Raw genomic sequence first — 23886 nt, 5'->3', positions numbered from 1 at the left:
TCCGTCCGTAATCCATGAAAAAACCCATATCTTATATTTCATGGGTTCTTGCATGCATGTTTTTAAATAAAAATATTTATTTCATGAATATCCTACATGTCTACAAGTTTTCATGCAATTGTATTATATAACTATGTTCATGTCATGACTCAAGATACATACATGCTAAATACAAGTTATTTCATGAAACCATGTTTACAAGTTATTTCATGAAACCATGTTTACAAGTTATTTCGTGAAATCATGATTACAAGTTATTTCACGAAAATAATGGGCTTCTTAGCCAACTATATTATGTTCATGTTTTTGGGAGTTGCACGAATTATCGAAAAGGCTCAGATAGCCTGACACTACGTAGCCACCGTAGGACAAGGATCGTTCCGCCGCTTAGGACGATACCTTAATTTTACACCGAATGGATCCATCGTGCACGTTACCACCTTATACCCCGGCAAGGTATGGGGCTGCGGTGGTCCGGCGAGGTACTGCGTACTCCACGTACCCACGTGGTGATATTATATTGTCGGTTATGAAATGCTCTCCCTACCTACCATGTTTTACTCATGCTTTATATTATATATGTATTCATATTCATGCTCATACGTTCGTGTCCTCAATTCGCCACGTTCGCCTTATCTTTATTACTTTACGTCCCATGTTATTTCATTCATTCGGGGGTTGCTTTTTTACATACCAAGATGGTATTCAATGTGCCGACGTCCCCTTCCTTTTATCGTTCATGGTACTGGCCTCGCATTTCACGATGTTATTACGTTTTATAAGGCTTATCATGCATTCACGTTATATTCGCTCGTATGTTATACCTCATGATGATTCGACACATGCGATGGAGCAAGTGCGATAGTGGTTCACCCGGGCCATGGTTCGGAGCGTGACAATAAGGACAAAGATTCGTATGACCTAGGACTTAAATGAGGCTAGAAAGGTTGTGAGCCCCATCTCATTTGCTAGTGGATTTGGTCAAATGCTTTTTTTGCCATTTATGGTTAGTTAGCATACGGTTAAAACTTTGGGAATGACGCACAATTGTGAACCTTGTCCCTAGAGCTACCACGTGCCAATTTTTCACCATAAAGTTCGACTCATGGATATTAGGTTTGAGGGATAATTTCAACCTAAGTACTAATGACACAAAGTTGAAAAGGGCAAAGAGGAATGCTGCCGGGTGATGGATGTTGATTCTGTAGATTAGAGCGTATGCTTTCCGGAGTCTGGTATAGCCTTTATCAAAGGGAGTGGATTGGAACAAGGTAAAAAATAGGAATGTATATGTGTTCACCTTTAAGTTGGCTTGGAAAAAAAGTTTGAGAGCCTCAATGCAAGGGGCAACTACTGGTGGCTATGGCACAAGATTGTGACACTTCATTCTATCCATTGGCATATACTGTAGTGGATAAGGAGACAAGTAGGACATGGACATGGTTTTTGCAATTGCTAGAGAATTCTTTGAATTTGAAGAAGGGTGAAAGCATCACCTTTATACCTGATATGCAGAAGGTAAATAATCTGCCCAATATGTATATATTTTAATGTACTTTTTATAGTTTTTATCTAAGTAGCTTCTGATTATTTAATGGTTTGACATGAACAGGGACTGTTGGATGCTGTCAAAAATGTGCTTCCTTTAGCACAACATAGGCAAATTAATATGATGTCTTAATTTAATTCATTCTTAATTTTTTAACTAAACAGTTGACTGAAATTTTGTGCGTGGTGTGTAAGGCATATTGAGGCAAACTGGATGAAATATTGGAAGTCAGGTGAAATGAAGAAACTTCTATGTTGGTCTGCTTGGAGTACTTATGAGGAGGATTTTAAAGACCAGTTGAGAGCACTTGGTGAATTGTCAGAGGATGCTGCCAAGGACCTTCTTAAGTATCCAACAACAAGATGGTGCAAAGCTTATATGGACACTGTTTGTAAAAATCAGATGGTGGACAACAACTTCACTGAGTCCTTCAATTCATGGGTACTACAAGCAAGAGGTAAGCCTATCTTGAGAATGCTTGAGGAGATTAGATTTAAGATAATTAATAGGCCGAGAGAAAAGGAAGATGAGTCAAGGAAATGGACTAGAAATTACAGTCCATATTGCATGAAGTTGTTTATTGCCAACATGATGATAGAAAACTTGTGTAATATTGATTTTAATGGTGAGGATGGGTATGAAGTGTCTGAGGGTAATGATAGGCTGTCACGACCCGGCTACGGGCCATGACGGGTATTCGGGGCTAACCACCGAACACCACTCATTCCGTTACTTATCTGCTCTCATTTATAATACCTACTCGTGATCATAGAAAACTATTAACATTTGAAACACATTTGCTTTTATAACCATAAGCCCTTCGGCTATCAAAATAATAATATATATATATATATATATATATATATATATATATATATATATATATATATATATATATATATACCATACGTATACATAAGGACACACATACGCATCTACGAGCCTCTCTAGAGTACTAGACATATGGGCGGGACGGGATCCCGTCATGCCCAAATCATGAATATATACATATATGTACTAAAAGAATAATCAACGGCACCTCCGAAAAAGTGGGGTGCTCTCAAATCAGCTAATAGCTCCTATGAATTTGCACCGTCTCCCTGCCTACCTGTGGGCATGAACACAGCGTCCAAAGAAAACGGACGTCAGTACGAATATTGTACTGAGTATGTAAGGCCGGAACGAAATAGGCATAGTAAGGAAATCATAAGTCATGGGATGAGGATACAACCTGTGTACTCTTTTAAGTATAGATACATTTCATATACATACATCATACATAAGTATATCGTGTGCATTATCATAGCGTATGCCTTATCATATCACATATACATCATCATACTATACTTGCATCATCATACCAATCATATATCATCATGTCGTTAACCCGCGTCCGGGTAACCATCATATGCAGCCCACTAGTGGTGATCATGTCCGGCCTTGTAGGCGCGGTGGAATCATAGTAGCCCGCCGTAGCGGTGACATGTCCGGCCAATTAGGCGCGGTGGAATCTCAAGCAGCCCGCCTTAGCGGTGACATGTCCGGCCAATTAGGCGCGGTGGAATCTCATCGTCATACATATCATGCATTTGTCATCATACATATCATAGACTCATCATTATTAATAGTCTCATAAGCATAGCATGGCTCTATCGTAATTTAATATCATTATACATTGATCATCAAGACATATATTAGAACTTGGAAGCAACTATAGCTATATCGGGGTGACATAAGGTCGTGGACCCCCGATTACGTTATGAAGTAATCATAGTCGTCATATCTCACCTTGGAGGGACTAACATTTTAAGGTGAGTGTACATGAGGAAAACATCAATAAATCATGGTCAACATCATTAACTTCGTAAAGACATCATATCATGAACTCTAGGATCTTTAGACATAAGCTTATCATACTCATAACGTATCTCTTGTCTCATATAGCTATTCATGAACAAGGGCTCTTAGTTTGCTTGAAGATAGGACATTTATGAGAAAGGAGGAAAATCATGCTATAAGATTCATGCCTTAGAAAGAAAGGACTAGCCTCACATACCTTTGTCGTTTAACTATTCTATTGTCCTTTAATGCACTCATTTTACCTTCAAGAGAATTCGTATCGACATTAGCTACACAATTATAAGAACAAGCTTAATAAAGCTAGAGAAAATTGGGCAGCATTTCCTTTGTTTATACTACTTCCTCCATATTCCATATCAACTCCCAACATTCATAACAACAATCACAATATCATAAACGACAAGCATCATTCAATTGCATTGCCCACATTTCACAATTTCACTCCAAATTCTCCATAATCATGATCAAGGTTCACTATCGCGTTCTTTCTCATACAATACTTATTCCATGTTCTAAATGTCATTTACAATGTATTTACAATCACAACGTATCCATTTTCATGATTCAATCCAAACTACCACTCAACAATGACACTATTCATCCATTTATGACCTATTTTCTATACTCTTCCTTAATCCAAGTGTTTCAACTTATCAATACTTCAAAAATCATGAAAATACCATGAAACTTACCTTAGATTGCGTAGAAACAAGTCTTGAATGGAAGTATCCTTCTTACACCAAAACCCTATCTCACTTCTGTAGGGATTTCTTGACTTGGATGATTTTAATGTGTTTCACACTCTTGATTCTTGTTGGTTTGATGAAGTTGATCATCAATTTCCTTTGTGTTCTTGTGGATGAAGTGTGGAGAGTATTCTAGAGGTTCCTATGCCCAAAAATGGTAAAATAATGAATTTGGGTCGAATTGTTCTATATATAGTGGTCCGTAGAAAATTCGGACCGACACAACATGCGCGAGCTTTGCTAGATGCAAAGTGTGCTTTGCTAAACGCATGTTGTGTCGCAAAGCTTGCAATCATCAAATTTCAACGGCACACTTTGCGAGCAATCGCGTGGCCGCAAAGCGCGCGCTTTCTTCGCTCGCATGTTGTGCCGCAAAGTGCGCTGTATGTGATTTTTTTCCAAACTCCCACCGAAACTTAACTCCGATGATCCGAAGAGTCTTAAACCTTCCCGAGGCTTACTAAACATGATTTTACTCCATTATGTACTCAAGATGGACATACCTATCCCTATGACCTCGAAAAAATTAGTTCGCTAGGACAATTAGCTTTTGGCGAAACTCAACGTATGAAAATGAGAGGTGTAACATAGGCACACAGTGAGTCTGTTACAAAAGAAATGCACCTGCAGATCTTAGAAGTTGACTGGCATACCATGCCCCCATTCCATGAAGGCATTGTTGCACCTGAAGATTGATCCTATGACTGAAATTAACTGGTGGTATAGCAAGGAAGCCTACTTGTTGACATATGAGCCCAAGCTGCTACTTGTTAGAGGGGAGAAATTCTCGGGGATGTTGTTACTGGGTAACATAAAATGGCCCCACCTGATATTGTGAATACTGTTGGCAGACCTAAGGTGAAAAGAACTAGAGAAAATGATGCAACAATTAAAAGAGCTGGAGGGTGGGCACATTCTAGAAAAGGAACTAGAATGACATGTAGCAAGTGTGGTTCATATTCTCACAATGCAAGAAAATTCAAGGTAATTACCTATCTTATTTATACTTTACCTATGAAATATTCAAATGAACTAATCATTTGACTTGTTTTTTTTACAAACTGTTGAAGAAGAAAGTACTTCAAGAACTAGGAAAAGGGCCAGATCTGTTGAAGCACAAGAGGTTGATGTCAACAGTTCAAAGACCAACCATCACAACAAGGTGACTTCCATTTCATGCCCACACCTAGAGTCCCACAGGAGCAGTATGAAAGATTTGGTCCACTTACAGAGGATGATAGTGATCTAGAGCTAAGGACAAAGATTATTTCTGAAGAGCAAACAAGGTTGAGAATGAGGCAAGCTAGACGAGTGCAAACTGGGAGTAGAGTGATTTCTTTCAAGGGTGACCATACTGGTGTAAATGAGCCTTCAGATTTGCCTTACTCACCTACTAAGCTTACTTGGAAAGGAAAAGAATCTGTCACTAGCAACCACTTGGAAAGGGCAAAAGAATTGAAGGTGGGGAAGTTGAAGACTAGAAAGGCAAATGGGAAACATCAAATTTAGACTCTTGGTTCTGTTTATTAGTTGTAATATTGACTTAATTCTACCAGATATTGTATTTCCAACTACCAAATAGGGTCAATTTTTACAAGATTTGGTAGTTGGAAATGTAAGTTATTGGTTTTTGTTTTGGTCTGGCAAAGTGCAAACAATGGCAAGTGTAGGTTTAAGTATTCTCAGTTTGTTGGTTTGCTAATTTATGTCTGTTGGTATGTTTTTGGAAAACAATGGATATGGTTAAATATTTTGACTTGTGTAATGACTATGGTATTTCTGTCCAGTTTATGAAATTTGATTGTGGAATGGTTTTACAGGTTTTATAATGGTTGTTAACACATTTTAAGTGTAGTTTTTATGCCACTGTTTTGTCCAGTTTCTGTGCACATTTTAAGTGCACATGTATGATGTTGAAATGTGCACACAAACCATCCTAAAATATGCACGCGCACATGTATGTTTTCTCCAGATTTCTGTCCAATTTGGAATTGAATTCATATCAGTCTATAAGGGCAGATTTGGCAATTTTTGTATTGAAAGGGACTCGGTTATGCAGATTTTCACACTGGTCAAAAATTGCATTAAATTATGTTAAATGGGGTGGGGGGGGGGGTTGAATGGGTGGTTGGGATTTGAAGATGTTGACTGTTTTCGTTGGGAGTATGTAGCCAATAAATGCATTGGTTGAATGGGTTGGTGGCTTGAACAGTATTAATAGCCACCACTCCAACCATGCCAATGCACATTCCATCACAATAGAAATCTTCAACACCTGACCAATCAATTTCTTCACTCAATTTATCCGATATGCCACCACTCCAAGATAGCATTGTAGCTTATTTTGAGAAAAAATTAACAAGATCATACGTGGAGAAGGATGATTTTGTAAGTGTTATTTTTGGTTTTCAATCGTTTTACTTTCAGTCTTTACTATTATTAATAACATGTATTTTATGTATTTTTTGTAGATCTTTCCAAGTGACCTTCATGAATATCTTCCAACCTCTAAGAGAGAGGCGGTTGTACTATATGACCATAATGCATTCAATATGCAATACAAAGTCGGAAAAGCCCATAAGCGTCTCGCTGAAGGATGGAAAGGATTTATTGATTCAGACGATTTAGAAATAGGGGATGTGTTGTGCTTTCAGATTTGCAAATCAGTTAATAACGAGGCAGTTTTCTTCATTGTTCGTTTGAAGGAGCCGGATGTCATAGTTATAAACCAGGTCTCCATGTAGTATTTCTTTGTGATGGTATTTCTAATTTTCTAATTATGACTATGGTACTTGTTTTGTGTTGGTACTTTGTGTTGGTATTTCTTATTTTTTGAGATCAATTTTTTGTCCGGTTTTGAACCTTAGGTGTGCACACATTAACATGCCCAATTCTTGTCCAGTTCTGTCCAGTTTTGCACCGTAACTAAGCACATGAAATGTGCACATGAACATGCCCAATTTTATGCATTTCTGTCCAGTTTTGCACCTTAACTGAGCACACAATACACCAAGTTTAAATACATACATCAACATCATTACAAAACAACACAATACACCAACTAAAACTTCACACATGAACTTCATTACATCACAACAAAATACAACAACTTAAACATCATACATCACCTTCATTACAACAAACACAAACAACCTACCTAACTATTACAACAAACACAAGGACCTTCATCAGCTTCATTACAACGACACCATTTTCTTCATCATCCCAACAACCTACATAACTACATTCACTTCATCATCCCAACAAGAAACACAAGGAACAAAGCACATGAAATAAAAATGATAGTTTTCAACTTCTTGATTTTCTTCTCCAAAGTCACAACTCTTCCCGCCTCTTGAGCTAATATAAACTCCATTTCTTCAACTTTCTCCTCCGAAATTCTAAGTTTGGCAGCCTCTTGGAGATTGACAAAATCATTTTCTTCAATTTTCTTCTTCAAATTGTCCCTTTCAATACTAATAGCCTCCATCTCATCAATTAGATTCCTCTTATTAAACCTTTCATTGACATCCATTCCATCAACTATCCTTTTCAATTTGTTTCTTTCCACCTTCATATTATCCAATTTACTCTTTAGATCTAATATAACCGTTACTGCCCTTGGTGGGAGTTGATGTTTGTCTTGCCATTTCCAATATCCACAATTAGTAACCTACCACAAAATTGAAGAGATTTAATCTATTTTTTTAATCAAATACGAATTTCTAATAAATGCATACTAATTTACAAATAAAATTCATCAAAATGTGCAATCATATAACGAATTAAAAAACTACTTAGTTCAATATTGTAGTATATAAACATGTAAAACGAAAATGAATTTAGAACTTACTTTGGGTCTTGGACATTTGTAGAACCTTCTCCCAGCATTTGGATCGGTTCAAGCAGTCAGATTTAGAGCATTTATTCCACAATGACATTTTATAGCATTTCGACTTTCAGTGGAATTGATGGAACCTTCGGACATTGCATGATAATCAAAGGTTAAGAGAGGTGGAAGTGAGAAATTAGGGTTCTGATTTGGGTGGTGGAAGAAAAATAAGGGTAGATGGGTTTTAGGAGTATTTATATGATGGGTAAATGATGAATGGGTCGGGTGGGTGTGGATGGGTCGGGTTAGGGAAGGGGATTGGGCAATTATTTGACGTGGCATTGCCACATGGCAATTTTTTTCCACCTGGCTGGCAACATCGGATGAAGTGGAAGGCCGTTAACCAGAGGGGTATTTGTGGGCTCGTCTAGTAACGGCGGGGTATTTTTGACCCGAAAAATTAACGGAGGGTATAAGTGACCCATTTCGAATAGTTTAGGATTATTTTTGACCTTTTTCCCTTTTCAAAAATGAAGTGTACTCTTCTCTAGAGTCACAAATCAGTTTTTTCTCACGTACATATTGCTTTACATTTTGTAGTCAGTGTTTCAGCATTGAATCATAGAAAGATATACTGAATCTTGAAATCGCCTCTAACTAGTAAACTTTTTCACGTTCTAATTTTCCACTTTATATTAAGTACGTACTCCTATAACAGATGCTAACGATTTAGTTCACTGCCATTGAACCATCACTATCTCCCTCTTTTAGTTTTCGAGAATGCAGCGTAATCTTCTAGGCTATCATAAATGTCTTTTTGTCACATACATTGCTTTTAAAAGTCAGTCTTTCAGCATTGAATCTTTTATAAAGAGCTACTCATCTGTAATGAACTAAAGCGTTTCAGGTTCTATATTTCCACTTATATGCAGGGGTGCACATAGTTTGGGTCTACCCGAGATTCAATTTTTTTGGATATTTGGTCTGGAAGATTTTTGGATTATGGATTGGAACTTGAATTTTATTTTTAAAATTTATGAATTTCGAATTGGATATTGGATTTAGTACTCCGAAATCCGAAATTTTTATGTCTTATATTCAGCCCTACTCGTATCATATATGTGCCCAATACTACTAAGTCCAAATTCCAAAAGTAGATTAGTACGCTACGGCCCTACTCATTATAGCATTAAGTCTAATATGAAATTACACGACATGGGCGGCAGGAGGGCAAATTGTTGTTAACTGTAAGAAATTATACATTCTAAGGAGCAAATTACTAAGTGAATTGAGGTTGTTAATTGTCATGGCCTGTATTAAAGGCTCAAAAATCAAATTCGAAGATCTGAAATATCCAAATCGATTAATCCAAAACCAAACTTTAAAAATCCAATCCAATTTGAAATCATTTGGATTGTAATTTCTTAAATCAGAAAACCGAATAATATCCAAACCGAAATTTTCATATCCAATGCGAACGGCCCGTACGCTCACCCCTACTTATATGATATGTAACTTAATACTCCCTTTGCTTTATGTGATATACTATTCTTTTTTAATTCGTGTAAACAAATTCACTTTTAAATTTAAAAAAATTAATTTTTAAATTTCTAATTAGTTTTAATGATAAGTTTTATATAAGACATATTTAAATCTGTAAATTTCAATTCTTTTTTTTCCTAATCCGAGTCTAACTATATCACATATGTTGGAATGAAGTACATCTTAATAATAAAGTAATTTTGACTTCTTGCCTCCAAAATCAATAATGGCGACTAAACACGAGTATTGTGCTCATTGTGGGACTTAACTGAATATCTTACAGCACAAACTGACAATAGCCATGCATGCACCACCTGTGTGTCTAAGGTTCTGGAAGGCATCCCTCTCTTTCAAAAGGGTCTGTGGCAACCCCGTATTCATGATTTAGGCTACTCCCATTTTGCTCGCTGCTACTATGGGAATCATTTTTTCTTTCTTTTCCTTTGACTACTAAGATGTTTCAATTCGTCAAGTTGTCTCTTATACGCCCAAGAATTCAGGAACATGAAAGTTCAAAAGGTTGTCCTATTCGAGACTCTCCGAATCTCTACTTTCTTGCAACTTCCTATAACATTTCATCGATTACTATGTCCTTCCGCGTATATAAAATTTACAGTCCAATCCACAGTTCATCGCAGATGGACACCAGGCGAAATTTATTCACGATCTCCATTTGGAATTATGAAGTTAGTCACTAGGTTTGAGTCAAGCTACCTTACTATTGGTATCACTTCTAATTTGTCTGATTCCACCAGATAGCTTGAATTTCGTGATGGACCATTAAATTCTGTGATTGATTTCTCGAAACTTTTAAATTGCAGCAATATTTGTCTCTAGCTAGACGTTCTAGGAAATGTATTAGTCGAACAATTTTTGAAGCACACGTTAGATTTCTCTTATTTAAGCTCTGTGAAGTTTGACCATTTCAGTATGAGAGTTTCTTGAATGAAGAAGTTGCTTAATATAATCATGTCTGGAAATTAAAATCACAGATGCAGATGGGTATCTTATCTATAATATTGTGTTAAGAAAACCAATTTAACTATCAAGAAGATCTCAGGATTTTGAATCTTTGCGCATATAATAAGCCAATAAATAAATAAATTAAATGCAATATACTAGGCAGACATGTTGTTTTTTGTAATCCGCACTTTCAAAGAATATCACGAAGACAGCTCACTCGTTCATGAAATCACAGTATGTTTGTCAGATTCATTTGAAAATTGATGCTTCACTTGCTCCAACAAATTAACTATAGTATTTCTTTATTGGCAAACACATTTTAACTATCTTTTACATACCACATTGGAAGATGCCCATCCGAATCACTTCATATAAGGACGCATAATAAGATACAATAGAAGTTTCAATTTTTATTTTAACTGGTAGCTATCACTGATTCTCATTTTCTGTTCCTTACACTATTGTACTTGCTCTTTCTGTCTCAGTATGTGCGAGATTATTTGATTTATCACAAATTAAAAAAGAGGTTTGACATGTAAATAAGCCAAATACCAAAATTATCTTTTTAAATGAAGGTTAATGAGAGGTTCACATATCTTTTCATTTTATCTATCCTTATAAAAGAATGGACTTTTATATCAAGTGAGTCTATACAAGTCATGTTATTTAGGGGGAAAATGGAGATATTAATCTTATTAAATAGTTTACAAAAAGAGAAATTTGTCTTTTTTTAAGACAGACTAAGCTAGTGTTTGGCCATAGATTCCCAAAACAATTTTGAAAAACTTGATTTGGGTGAAGTTTTCCAAGTTTTGAAAATGTGTTTGGCCATAATTTTTCAAAACATATTTCACTTTTTGTTTTGAAAAACATGAAACATTACTTATACCCATAAGTTCTAAAAACTATCAAGACTACCCAACCATACAAAACATACATACTTGCTAATCCCGTGTTATGCAGAACATGATATTTTAATAACAATTACTAATAACACACTTACTAGCTACTATAATTCAAATTACAATACAAAGATTCATCCGTTTAGGAAAAAAAAACAATAGCAGTAACTAGCTTAGCTCGTACACTCTTTATAGAAGAGACTACTTTAATTGTGGAAATATGGAGGAACATGGTAGATAGAATTAGTTGGGCTAGAAATAGATAGTTTTTTTTTATATAAAATATAAAAGTTTGGGGTAGTTTTTAAAAGTTTTGAAAAGTTCAAAACATAGATCTTGGCTCAAAAACAGGTTTGAGCCAGAGTTTGGATTTGAAGATTTGTCTTCAAAATCTATCAATGGCCAAACAAATATTTGAAAACAAATCTTCAAAATATGCTCTCATAATCTATGGCCAAACGGGAGCAGCCTATAATATATTAACAGAAAATGAAATGAAGTTTTTACGCTATTAGTGTCATTTAACTTGCTAAAGAAGGTTATTTGCCTATTTTTCATGTATTGTTTCATTTATTATGGACAAATAAATGTAGAAATTTTACTTTGTCAATCTATATAAGTAAAAATTGTTTGTATACAACTATGGTAGATCTAGTCCATTGTATCAGTTAAAAAGAAGCCACTTTTGCTTGACATACAATTCCCTTCTAGTTTTTGGATCGATGGCATTGGTTTATCATTTGGGTTATTAGGATAAGTCAAGACTTTAGGGGAAAAGGAAAGAGATAGTAGCTTAATTAAGGTTTAACCCAAAAAAAAAAAAAAAAAAAAAAAAAAAAAAAAAAAAGCTTAATTAAGGTTGGAAAAAATCGTTTTGATCTCTTGTACAGGATCATTGATTTCTTTGTTTATACTTTTATGGATTTTGGAAAACTGTTCCTATATATCTTCCCCTCACAAGTAAGAAACCAGCTTTTATTGAGTAGATGAACATCACGACAAAACCAGAGTTCGACGGTAGACCACCCTACTTACCTAGCTAGTAAATGGTATAGCTAGTGCAGAACCACTAATTTTTAAGTTTAGCTAGGAGATTTTTTAAAAATAATTTTACTATAATTGGGGTTCAAACTTGCAATTTAAAACAAATCTTGAATGAAATTAAGTTACATATATTGCTAGAGCAAAATAATTTTACACCTTACGTCATCTAAATGATATCTTTAGATAAGTTAAAATATAGATGTTATTTTCATAAGCATGCCAAAAAAGTCATTTTCCAGCTTTTAAGAAAAATATAATTTTGGAAAAAAAATTCTAAATATTTTGACTAACCAAATATGAGGGAAAAAATCAACCCCACCCCGGGTCTTTACATGGGAGTACTTCTGTATCACATATTGGTATGGTTGGTTTAACAGCTCAGTTTGAGACCTTCTAATTGGTATGGTTGGTTTAACAGCTCAGTTTTGAGACCTTCTAATGTTAAGGGAAGAAAAAAGTAGTGAATTTGGGACCTCAAGAAAAAGCAGGGATTGGAAGTGGAAAAGATCCCATTCACAAGACCAGTAAAAAAGTAAACTAATTTTCAATTGAAAGTTCTCTTTTACAAATCCGATTTTCTAAAACAAGCTTCTCTGAGGACTTTTTCTTTAGCTGATTTTCTGTTATGCATAATCATGATATTTGGATAAAAACATGAGTAAGCAACTAAAAACTTCTTTATTGTCTAAGCTTGATGAGATGCCATTCTTTATATTAGTAGGTAAATAATGGTAATAGTGCTTGAATAATACAGTATTACAGTAATAATGGAATATACACACTTGGATAGTAGTATATAGTTTATGGAGTGGTTGGATCCACATGAAACAGTTGTGTCAGGAAACCTCTAATTTCAAGCATACAACTTTCTGTTTGTCTCAAAATATACAACCAAATGCTCAATTAGACCTATGGTTTTGGATAAAATATTCATACAATATACTACTATCTTTCTTTTTTTACCCAACTTAGCATGGTCTAATATTCTTTTCACCAACTCCATGACTCAATTTACTACTCCCTATCTGTTACTTCAGCTAATAAAATATTTGGTCTAAAGTATTCTTCACTTTAGAAAATTTATACTCGGACATTAATTTTTTCAGTTTCACCCACGACTCTAAAAAGGCTCATACTTGTTAATTACTCATTTAAGAAAGAGATATGAAATTTAATTACATACTATAAGTTTAATTTAACATTTTTAAGGGCTTTCCTTGTATTCAAGTAAAGATGTTGCTTTTGGACACCTTTGACATTGAGCTGTAGTAGGAGACTTTTTGTGAAGCCCAGTTCACGAACTCTAATTTTTGTAGATAAGGCTTTTCTCACCTTCCCCTTTACTGCCAAAAAAGCTATATTGGGACTCTGCAATGTAACAGATTTTTGGAGCAAAAGAGTGTGTATATATATGCACCACTTACTTTAATTCTCTGTCAAAAGGGACTGTCTTTTCTTGGCTGTTTTTTTGTGTATTAGCCATCTCTGTAATGTTCAAACTTCAGAGTCTGTTCATGGCAAGCTTTCAAGTTAGTTCTTGAAAAGGAGTGGGGAAAAGGGTGCTGATCAGTTGGAGAAAGCTATTGCAATGCAAGTAGCCATTTCTAAACACAAGCATTCTAAGAGGTAACCATTGGATTTCTTCTTTTTAATGTGTAATAATCCCTCCATCCCAGTTTATGTGGCACTGTTGGATTTTCGAGAGTTTGGCTAGTTTTTCTTTGACTGTGATTTTTTCATGTCTTCTAAAAATTTTGAAGTGTTAATTATTACTATATGGCTTATAGTACTAGTTTTCAAATATATAAAGATTATATGCGGGAAGTCGCGGCCAAAATCAAAGAGTTTGACCGTGATTTTTTCATATGTGTTCTCGAAATTCGAACTGTATCTCATAAGTTGTGATGGGGGAGTAGTACTTTGCGATCTCTCTTTCTCTGTTTTTGTATTTGGGGTTTCTCTAAGGTGAAAGACTTACAATTTGGGTGGGGTATGCGCTTGGCAAACTGATGTTTTGTTGCAATTTTCTTGGTTCCAATGTTCCATTTCATTTGACTTGGTCTTAAAGCAGAAGTTCAAAGGTTTTGTAGCAAAATGGAAAAGGAAAATAGAAAGGCTTTGCTATTTTCTTATCTTCTTCATTTCCTACTGTTTTAGTTCTTTGAATGAAGTTTGTTTACAATAGGAACCATTGTGTACTCCAGAAAATGTTTTGTAGCTTAATCTTCCATCCTATGATTTTTGGGTGATGTCTATTGTTTCAGTTAACATTTTCTTTGCTAGTATTTGATTTTCACAAATGCAGCTTCCCGTATACACGAGGATTTAAAGACCGTGTGGATCATTCAGTAGAGGCCTCTAATCAATTGATGTTGGTAAGGAAGCTTCCATGTGTCCTTCCTGTTCTTATAATTTGAGCTGTCATAGCAGAATGTGACAAAAAGTTACAAGTTATAAAGGGTGGAAAAGGAAAAGGAGAGTTGGACTCATCATGAACTTTTGATCTTTAACTTGCATCCTTGCTTCCGTTGTACCCTTTCAAATTTGTTTTTACATTATCTTGAACTACTCCAGTTGCTAAATTGTTGTTTTCTGAAATCAAATAATTGGCTACACTTGCAAATTTCTCTCCAGTATAAAGGAAGGAAGAACGAACAAGGAACACGCCTTAGTAATACCAAGAATTTTGAACATTTGAGGATATATATGTTTTCTTTTCTTTAGGATAGGGGTGATACAAATGACTGTAGTGAGAGCAAGAAGAAGCAGTCACCTAAGGAAGTCCAAAGTTCTTTGAGGCAAGAGGTAAGAAAACAGAGATGATGCAACTGTTAATTCTAGCTGGTTCAACAGATTATTAATGTCTAAATTGGTCGAAACTTAACTGCTTTGCAGATAACACAGCTCGAGAGAAGATTACAGCACCAAGTTACAGTTCGATGTTCTCTAGAGCAAGCATTGGGATGTAAATCTTTCATCACTCAGACCTCAATGTCTAAGGTACTTCCTCCTGTTCCTTGTAGCCTTATGGACATACTATAATATGACATATTGTTAATTCTGGTTACTTCGACTGTGAATAAGTTTAGACATTCTGTCAGTTTTTTGTAAAATCAAGATTTTCTTTATTTTTTGTGATACCCTCTCTGTTGGTAATGTGTTGAGAGTGTTCGTTTCAATTGACTCCAGCCAACCACAGAAGTGATTAGAGAAATTGCAGTACTAGAGTTGGAAGTAGTGCGTCTGGAACAGTATCTTCTCTCGTTATATCGTAAAGCATTTGATCAACAGATCTCATCCTTGTCTCCTCCCACTAGAGATGATAAACTAAAATCTCTTACGAATACCAAAATAAGAAGGTGCCTTGAATTTTCTAAATCTGATACTATAGGGAGAAGGGAAAATTCCTGTGCTCAACCTGATAGCAAGTTGCTATCAAATCCGTGTAAAGAAACAACTAGCACAACAGAAGACAAAGTTAGAGAATGTGGGGTCCATCGAAGTCGTTCCTCAGTAACTCAGCATTCAGTTCCGTCAAAGAGAGAGGAAATACCAGGCAAAGCTTTGCGTGCTTGTCAATCTCAACCTTCATCTATGATGGAGGTATGTTGTGCACTTTTAACTTTTTGACTGGAAGGAGTGATTAGATATTAGCTTTGCATCTATCCATGTGTATAGTGTAATGATTTTCCCTCTGCAGAACAATGAGAAGTGGAGAATTGAGAGTTTTACTTTTATTGGTTCTTTGCAGTATGCGCAGAATTCTTCATCAAATTTAATCAGTTTGGCGGAGCATCTTGGCACTTGTATTTCTGATCATGTTCCAGAGACACCAAATAAGCTGTCTGAGGACATGGTAAGGTGCATGTGCGCCATATATAGCAAACTTGCTGATCCTTCACTTGCAAATCCATGTCTCTCATCGCCAACCTCATCCTTGTCATCGATGAGTGCCTTTTCTCCGAAAGACATATGGAACCCAGGAATTAGGAAAGATTCATCTTTTGATGTTCGGTTGGACAATCCTTTTCATGTGGAAGGGTTGAAGGAGTTCAGTGGACCTTACAGCACAATGCTTGAAGTACAATGTATATATAAAGATAGTCACGGACTAGGTGATATTGAACCTTTGTTGCAAAATTTCAGGTATCTCGTGGGACCTACTTTAGGCTTTAGCAATTTCTTGTTGTAAAACGCCCATTAATGTTTTACATTTGCAGGTCAATTGTTTCTCGCCTAGAAGTAATAGATCCGCGAAAGTTGAGTCATGCAGAAAAACTAGCATTCTGGATTAACATACACAACGCATTGGTGATGCATGTAATTATCCTTCTTGATTAAACCTGCTGCATTATAGGTTAAGAAATCTTTAATGTTCCAAATCCACTCTGAGCTTACGATGTTATTCAACTATTCCTATCTAGGCTTTTTTATCTTACGGGATTCCACAAAAGAATGTGAAGAGAGTTTTTCTACTCTTGAAGGTTAGTGAGACAAACTAATTTCTTTGGCCAAGAGTTGCTTGGTAGATTTTGTCTTACCCTTTTACTTAATCCAGGCTGCCTACAATGTCGGGGGTCATGTAGTCAGCGCGAATGTGATACAGAGCTCTATCTTGGGATGTCGGATGCCTAGACCAGGACAGGTGTCCCTACTCTATTCATATTATTAAGTGCTGATACTCAGGCCTAGTATTTTCTGATCCCAGCTGTCTCATTTTACTAGCCTTCCATGGTTGGATTTGTCAGAGTTGGTACTTGTATTGCTGATTAAGCTTACTCTTGATGCAGTGGCTTCGCTTATTACTTTCTTCTAGAGGAAAATTTAAGGCAGGCGATGAAAGACAAGCCTATTCTATTGAACATCCAGAACCCCTTCTGCACTTTGGACTCTGCTCAGGCAATCATTCAGATCCTGCGGTATGGTCCATAATCCTTCTTTCTCCTTAAAGTTTGTGATGACCATGTTTACTTAACTCAATAGTAATTGAATTACATGGCATTTAATGTTGCTCTTTCTTTTTGAAAGGCTAGAAATTGACTTCAGTTTCTATCCGAGAACCACCTTAGAATGTGCTTGATATTCATCCATCTTCTGTTCATGAAAAATAATTCCTGTCTGTAATCATGCAAATGCAGTGATCAGTAGTAATGGTTTTCTCTAATCGTTGGGCTTAGACTAAGGTTTAGTAAATCAACTAATCAATGACTATTTTACGTTCTTGAATCTCAAGCAAGTGAAAAACAATAAGAATCTTAGGGTGAGGATTCCATTCTCATTTCTTTTATGGTAACAGGATTTGATGAACAACTATTACATTTGGTTGTCTCACGGGGCAAATGTTACCTTTTTCAGGTACGAGTCTATACACCCAAGAGAGTGTTTCAGGAGCTGGAAGCAGCAAAAGAAGAATATATTAGAGCAACTTTTGGTGTGAAGAAGGATCAGAAAGTTCTTTTGCCAAAAGTTGTCGAGTCCTTTGCTAAAGAATCTGGTCTATGTCCTGCTGGTGTGATGGAGATGATCCAGCAATCTTTACCTGAATCTCTTAGGAAAAGCATAAAGAAGATTCAGCAGGGAAATTCTCACAAGAACATTGAATGGGTTCCTCATAATTTTGCTTTTCGGTACCTAATCATGAAGGAGCTGTTGAAGTGACTACTTTTATTGTGTGTTTTTAGCTTGTTTATGTGATTATAGAGATTTGATTAGTACTAAGTCACTTAGACCTCCAACTAGTAGGTTGTAAGTTCGAGTCTCGCTACGGGTAAGTGAAAATCAATGTTTATTCCATGTGGAATCAGAGTGGGAAAAGGGGGAAAAAGAGGTTTTTTGTGAGACTTCTCTTTTTCTTTCTTTTCCCTGTCCTAATAGGAGTTCTTCAGAGGGTACTTATTTCCTTTTTCTCTCTTCTGTATAAATGCATAAGTTAGAATGGAGGAATGACCGGAGAATGCCTACAATCTGTGTTTTGTATGTAACATCATCTTTTGGCTTCATTTTTTATAATTCAGATTAACATTTGTTGTTGGATCAATCAACTGCGTCTTAATCCCAAGTTCCTCTCTTTACATAAGATTGTCGGTTGTCTCCGGTCCCATAGATCATTCACTAAAGGCGGGTGTAGAATATAATTAATGGATTCAATCGAATTGTATTTTCAACACAAATATAGATATGCATATAAAAAAATTACTAAAATTTCAACAAATATTAATTTCAGATTCATAATTTCAAAAATGTAATAGGTTAGAATTAAGAACCTAAAGAGTTATGATTGGATGGATATGATCTCTCCATCAATAACTAGAGATCTCGAGTTTGAACTCCTGAGATTAAAAAAATCTTGATACGGAATGTTATCCGGATTATTCCACTTTCCAAAGTAGGAACCGGATACCGGTTAAAAAGAAACACTGAGATTGAACCCATCAAATTAAATCTTTGATTCAGTCTCCCGGCCTCCATCTTAATTCTGAATTAGTTGGATGGACTATATGTTGCTAGAGAGTTGATACTGAAAAAGAGAAAGAAGAAACCAGCAAATGAACAGAGTGACTTCTTATTGTAAATGAAAGCTACAAACTTGAATACACAGAAATTACATTATCACAGATCATGTAAACTAATTACAGATCAATAAGGTTTCTCTCCTATTACATTTCCAGGAGGATTATAGAAACATATAGTAAGAGTAGCAGTTTCTTTAGAACAAGTAGCTTGACCACAACCCAATTCCATCGATTTCTTCCAAACAACCTGCGTGTAAACACCACACTTATCACTCCCTACACATGAATTATTAGCATAGTTATAAAACTTCTTCTCAGCAACCCAATTATCAACAGCCATACGTGGTGTCACGTTCATACCACTAGCCCATAATTGATTACCACCATATTTCCCACTGGTTAAATTTGCAAAGTTGCAATTTTGTTTGTCCCTTTGATAACGAACAAGAAGACTAGTTTCTTTAGCTAACATTGGACTCCATGTGAGTGGACCAACACCCACTTCAGCTCTTGCCTTGTTATGTGCATCCAAGAATTCTTGAGCTGCAGGTGCAATTTTCTGTGCTGAGATGTGAGTTAAGGATATTAAAGCAGGGAGTAATACAAGGAAGAAAAAGTTGGCCATTTTGTATCTAACTTTCAACTATGTTTTTGTTTCTTTATATTCAGAGGTCAACTTGACAGAGATGTTGAGATGAGCTAATATACCTTCTTAAGTTCATATAGGGGCATGATGAGTCAGCGCTATGTACTCGTGGGGTGTGCATGATAGTTAATGTGAAAATTATAATGCAAGAATTATTTATAGACAACTGTTATGTAGTGATGAATAATGATAGAATTAATTCATGACTGCAACCCTAAAAGACCAAATATATTCAGCCAGCGTTATATTTAAAGGACTACTCGTGCAATTGAACTTTGTTATGCACTGGTTAATAATATCAAGATTGTTATTGTAGGAGTAATTTTTATCATTTCTTTATTGCTAATGTATGTATATATTGCCATATTTTCCGCATGAAATAACACATAAATATCACCCAAAACTTAGTGTAGATATATTATTTATTGCCGCCAACCAAATATTACATCAGCTATAGTGATCATCTTTTCTTATGCGACCAATCGAATGCTACATTATACAGCGATATTATTTTTTATGTAACGAATTAATTAATATACTTTCTCCGTTTTAATTTATGTGAACCTATTACTATTTGGGGAGTTTACGAGATGGTTCTTTGATCATTATATAGCGATATTATTTTTTATGTAACAAATTAATTAATATACTTTTGAATTTATGTGAATTATTTATTTGGGGAGTTCTAATTCTTTGATCATATTTTTCTTACATTTTTTCTAAATTTTTTGAATTATAAATTAGCATGACTTATAGTACCTTTTATGTAGTTTCTAAATATATAAAATCTAATTTTACAAACTTGAAAAATCTACGGTCAAAATCATAAAATTTGACCCTCATACTCTGAAAAAGTTCACGCAAATTGAAACTGAGAGAGTATTACTTAAGCAAAATTTTATACCGAAAGTTAATTTTATTTACTAATATAATCAACCAAATGACTCAATGATTTAAATTTTTAAATAGGATTATACATGGTGTCGTGATTGCTTTTGATATACTCATCTGTCATTTTCCTCCATAATGGATCTTGTTCATGTGGGGACGACTATATATTGGACTTACGTGCCCAATATTAATGCACGTGAGTGACAACCTGCCGGCTGCCTGCAGATTGCTGACTGTTGTGGCCACTGAGGCGCATAGAATTGAAGAAAAACAAAGACACGTGTGACATACTGACATGACATGGTTTTGTTACTTTGATGTATAGCTGAAGTTAATGACATTAGTCATGTGATCACGGGCGAATTTAGGCATAAAAAAAATAAATTACGTGAATACATAGTCACTTAACTAAACTCGATATATTATGTATATAAATCTTAAAATATATCTAATATTAATTGAAGAAATACATGGTCAAACTAGATTGAGTGGAGCACTGATTAAGCGCTAGGTTTAATCCCTTAAGATCGTGGGATCAAACCCAACTAAATGTACTTTCTTTTATTTCTTAAATTTTATTTAAAATAGTGAACCAATCCTCTTAAAATCTTGAATTCACCTCTGATCATAAGGGTCGAGATAAAACATGGTATTCTTTTATTTTTAATTAAAAATTTTGGATGCGAGCCTTGTTAGGAAAGAAGTCATCTTTATTAAGGAGCGTTTTACTCTCCAATATGAAACTTTCCGACACAAATACGAATTTAATTGTGCCTTAATACAAAAGTCGAATGAAAAACAAAGAGGCAAAAGACATAAATTGACCCTTAAACTATACCCCAAATGTCGATATCACACTTAAACTTTACTAGTGACCTATTACACACCTGATATATGAAAAAGTGATATTATTTATCCCCCACCCCGGGAGAAACTGATGTGGCATAAAAAGAATTATATTTAAATAATAGGAGGGTGAGGTCAAAATTAAAGTAAAATTTTTTAAAATTTTAATTAAAAAATATTTTTTTTGCAACTTCTTCTTCTTTTTCAACCACCACCCCCAACCCCTCCACCTTCCCGAACCCCAAACCCCACACCCCAAAACACCATTTCTTCCTCTCTTTCTTCTCTTCCGCCACTCACGCCTATTTGCCACCCGCCACCCCTTTTTTGCTTCCCAAACTTTTTTCTTCTTCATTTCACCATCACCACCACCGCCTTCACGCCACCCCCACCCCCCAAAACCCTTATTCTTCTTCTTCGTTTTCATTTCACCTGCACCCCCACCCCCAAAAACTACCCAATGATTTCTCCAACCAACCAAAGCAACAACCCTCCATTGGTATACTCGTGAAATTTTTCACATAAAATCAATAATAACAAGGCAAATCTGTTGCCATTGATGTAATAGCAGCAGTAGTAGTAAAATTACTAACACTCCCAGTACTGAATTTTTGACGACTATTGGTGAAATTTTTAATGTAATAGCAGCAGTAGTAGTAAAATTCATGTGGTGGTGAAATTGGTGGCAATGGTGGTGGTGAAACTGGTGGCGATAGTGGTGGCGGATTGGTGGTGGTGGCCATAGTGGTGGCGGATTGGTGGTGGTGAAACTGGTGGCGATAGTGGTGGCGGATTGGTGGTTCCGGTGAGATGGGGTGGTGGTGATTAAAAAAATATAATTATTGGAGGATTTTAATGGTTAATTAGGGATTAATAGTGTAAATATAATTAATAAAAAGAAAATCAAATGAATAAAGAAAAGGAAATGAATATAAAATTAAAATTTAGGAAATTTTCAAGGTGGCGCTGACGTGGTGCTAATGTGGCGAGAGAGTGTGTTACACTTCCCACCATGTAAGTGATTTTCAGCTCTCAGGAGGTAAATAATATAACTTTTTTCATATATTAGGTGTGTAATAGGTTATTAGTAAAGTTTAAGTGTGATATCGATATTTAGGATATAATTTAAGGGTCAATTTATGTCTTTTGCCAAACAAAAAAGAAGAAGTTAGCCATGTGATTTTCATCATATTGACCAACACTTTAAAAAAACTTCCATTTAATGCAAAATACACTACTCCGTGAAGCGGCAGATATCCGCCCACCTTCTCACTATGTGATTGGAGTAGAAATGAAAGGAAAATATCTAGTGCAAATTTGACTTTGGATATCAAATTCATTGATCCGTCTTTATAATAATTAATAAAAATTAGGTGATTTCTTTTGACTTTCTTAAGTTTTGGTGGGTATAATACTCAATAAAATATTCAAAGTGCGTTGCAAGCTACTCAATCCATCTCAATTTAAGTGTCTTAGTTTAATTTGACACGAAATAAAGAAATTAAAAGGGATATTTGAATCTTGTGGTCTCATATTAAAGATGGGTAAAGTAGCAAAAGTGTTTTGAATCTTATGGTTTTAAACTTATCGACCAGGATGTTTGAATTGTCAACTTACTAAATATAGAAAGAAACACTCTTTTTGGGACAGACCAAAAAAAAAAAAAAAAGTAAGACACTTAAAATGAGACGGGGGGAGTAATTCGAAAATCATCAAAAATAGAAATAAAAATATATTTATGCCCCCCTTAAATCACATAAGCCTGAGGTTGATTGGAAGATGACTATTCCCTGCTCTTTTTTCATGATCATGGTGATCCCTTTATAACATTAACTTAATTCACATAGGATCTTGAACACAATAATCTTACATGGAGAGACCACCGAAAGCATACCTGATGTGAAAGACATTATTACGAAAGTGGAAGCGTTAATTGTAAAATCGATTTACCTTCTTGCCTAATCTTACGATTACCACGGCCGCCTTGCGATGGAAAAGATTAGAGATTTTGTGGCTACCCTAATGGGTGGAGGAGGATTAATTTATAGGAGTTGTCATCTTCATCCAACCGTACATCCATTAAGAATCGATCTAACGACGAGATTTATTAACTTCATTAAATATTAGTCATGGGTTTTACTTTAATTGGGCCACACATAAGAATAATAAATTCTTACATTCTCCCACTTGGTCTAATGACCACATAACACTAATATTTAACGACATAAACATTAGTTGCACAAATAAATCTCTTATATAACGTCCATCATACATACCAAATATGACAAACCATAATGCGAGTTATGGCGGTTATACATAATTTTGTGCTACATACTCCTTCCATATACTACAAATCGTTATACCCCATTTAAACGGAGTTAAACTAAGATAACGTATTGGAGCATTCCTATTTTTTTTTATTTTAGGGTAGCCTTTAATCGATTTTAAAGGTGAATTAGGGCACCTAATTTATTAACTAGGGTAAAATCTAACTATACCTCCGTTAATGTCGCTTAAATTTAATTTGGTGGGTTTAATTATCCCAAAAAGGGG

The 23886-nt window shown here is 35.3% G+C and overlaps 2 protein-coding genes and 1 long non-coding RNA gene across 8 annotated transcripts; 1 reads left to right on the top strand and 2 right to left on the bottom strand.

The window, feature by feature from the left end:
- Positions 1 to 7210: 7210 nt before the first annotated feature.
- On the bottom strand, positions 7211 to 8204 carry LOC132048035 (uncharacterized). Its single transcript, XR_009412882.1, has 2 exons — positions 8009 to 8204; positions 7211 to 7828 (listed from the first exon to the last, which is right to left on the bottom strand). It is a non-coding gene; the product is annotated as an uncharacterized LOC132048035 (long non-coding RNA).
- Positions 8205 to 13717: 5513 nt separating this feature from the next.
- On the top strand, positions 13718 to 18475 carry LOC132036827 (uncharacterized). Of its 6 annotated transcripts, none has more exons than XR_009409691.1 (11): positions 13718 to 14064; positions 14744 to 14813; positions 15163 to 15243; positions 15334 to 15438; positions 15628 to 16041; positions 16139 to 16584; positions 16659 to 16758; positions 16863 to 16922; positions 16997 to 17083; positions 17187 to 17357; positions 17794 to 17814. XR_009409691.1 is itself a non-coding variant. In XM_059427220.1 (11 exons), exons 1-11 carry the CDS (start codon positions 14027 to 14029, stop codon positions 18094 to 18096), a joined length of 1833 nt encoding a protein of 610 aa, XP_059283203.1. In that variant the 5' UTR covers positions 13724 to 14026; the 3' UTR covers positions 18097 to 18475. The 6 variants fall into 6 exon arrangements, 5 of the variants coding, with proteins under 5 accessions (XP_059283203.1, XP_059283220.1, XP_059283233.1 ...); XM_059427220.1 differs by having other exon boundaries at positions 13724 to 14064; positions 17229 to 17357; positions 17794 to 18475; XM_059427237.1 differs by having other exon boundaries at positions 13724 to 14064; positions 14722 to 14813; positions 17229 to 17357; positions 17794 to 18475.
- Positions 18476 to 18975: 500 nt separating this feature from the next.
- Positions 18976 to 19701, bottom strand: LOC132048034 (STS14 protein). Its single transcript, XM_059438985.1, has one exon. The coding sequence runs from the start codon at positions 19573 to 19575 to the stop codon at positions 19075 to 19077; it is 501 nt and encodes a 166-aa protein (XP_059294968.1). The 5' UTR covers positions 19576 to 19701; the 3' UTR covers positions 18976 to 19074.
- Between the last annotated feature and the right edge of the window lie 4185 nt (positions 19702 to 23886).

The sequence above is a fragment of the Lycium ferocissimum genome, chromosome 2 (assembly GCF_029784015.1).
Source record: "Lycium ferocissimum isolate CSIRO_LF1 chromosome 2, AGI_CSIRO_Lferr_CH_V1, whole genome shotgun sequence".
Lineage (NCBI taxonomy): Eukaryota > Viridiplantae > Streptophyta > Magnoliopsida > Solanales > Solanaceae > Lycium > Lycium ferocissimum.
This window is presented reverse-complemented; position numbering and strand designations above follow the sequence as displayed.

What these genes read in the sequence shown, in the direction of transcription:
- LOC132036827 (XM_059427220.1), top strand. Translation starts at nt 14,027, where the DNA reads ATGCAAGTAGCCATTTCTAAACACAAGCATTCTAAGAG. An exon ending in CTCAGACCTCAATGTCTAAG is followed by an intron (nt 15,439 to 15,627) that starts GTACTTCCTCCT and finishes AATTGACTCCAG; the next exon opens with CCAACCACAGAAGTGATTAG. An exon ending in GCAATCATTCAGATCCTGCG is followed by an intron (nt 17,358 to 17,793) that starts GTATGGTCCATA and finishes TACCTTTTTCAG; the next exon opens with GTACGAGTCTATACACCCAA.
- LOC132048034 (XM_059438985.1), bottom strand. Translation starts at nt 19,575, where the DNA reads ATGGCCAACTTTTTCTTCCTTGTATTACTCCCTGCTTTAATATCCTTA.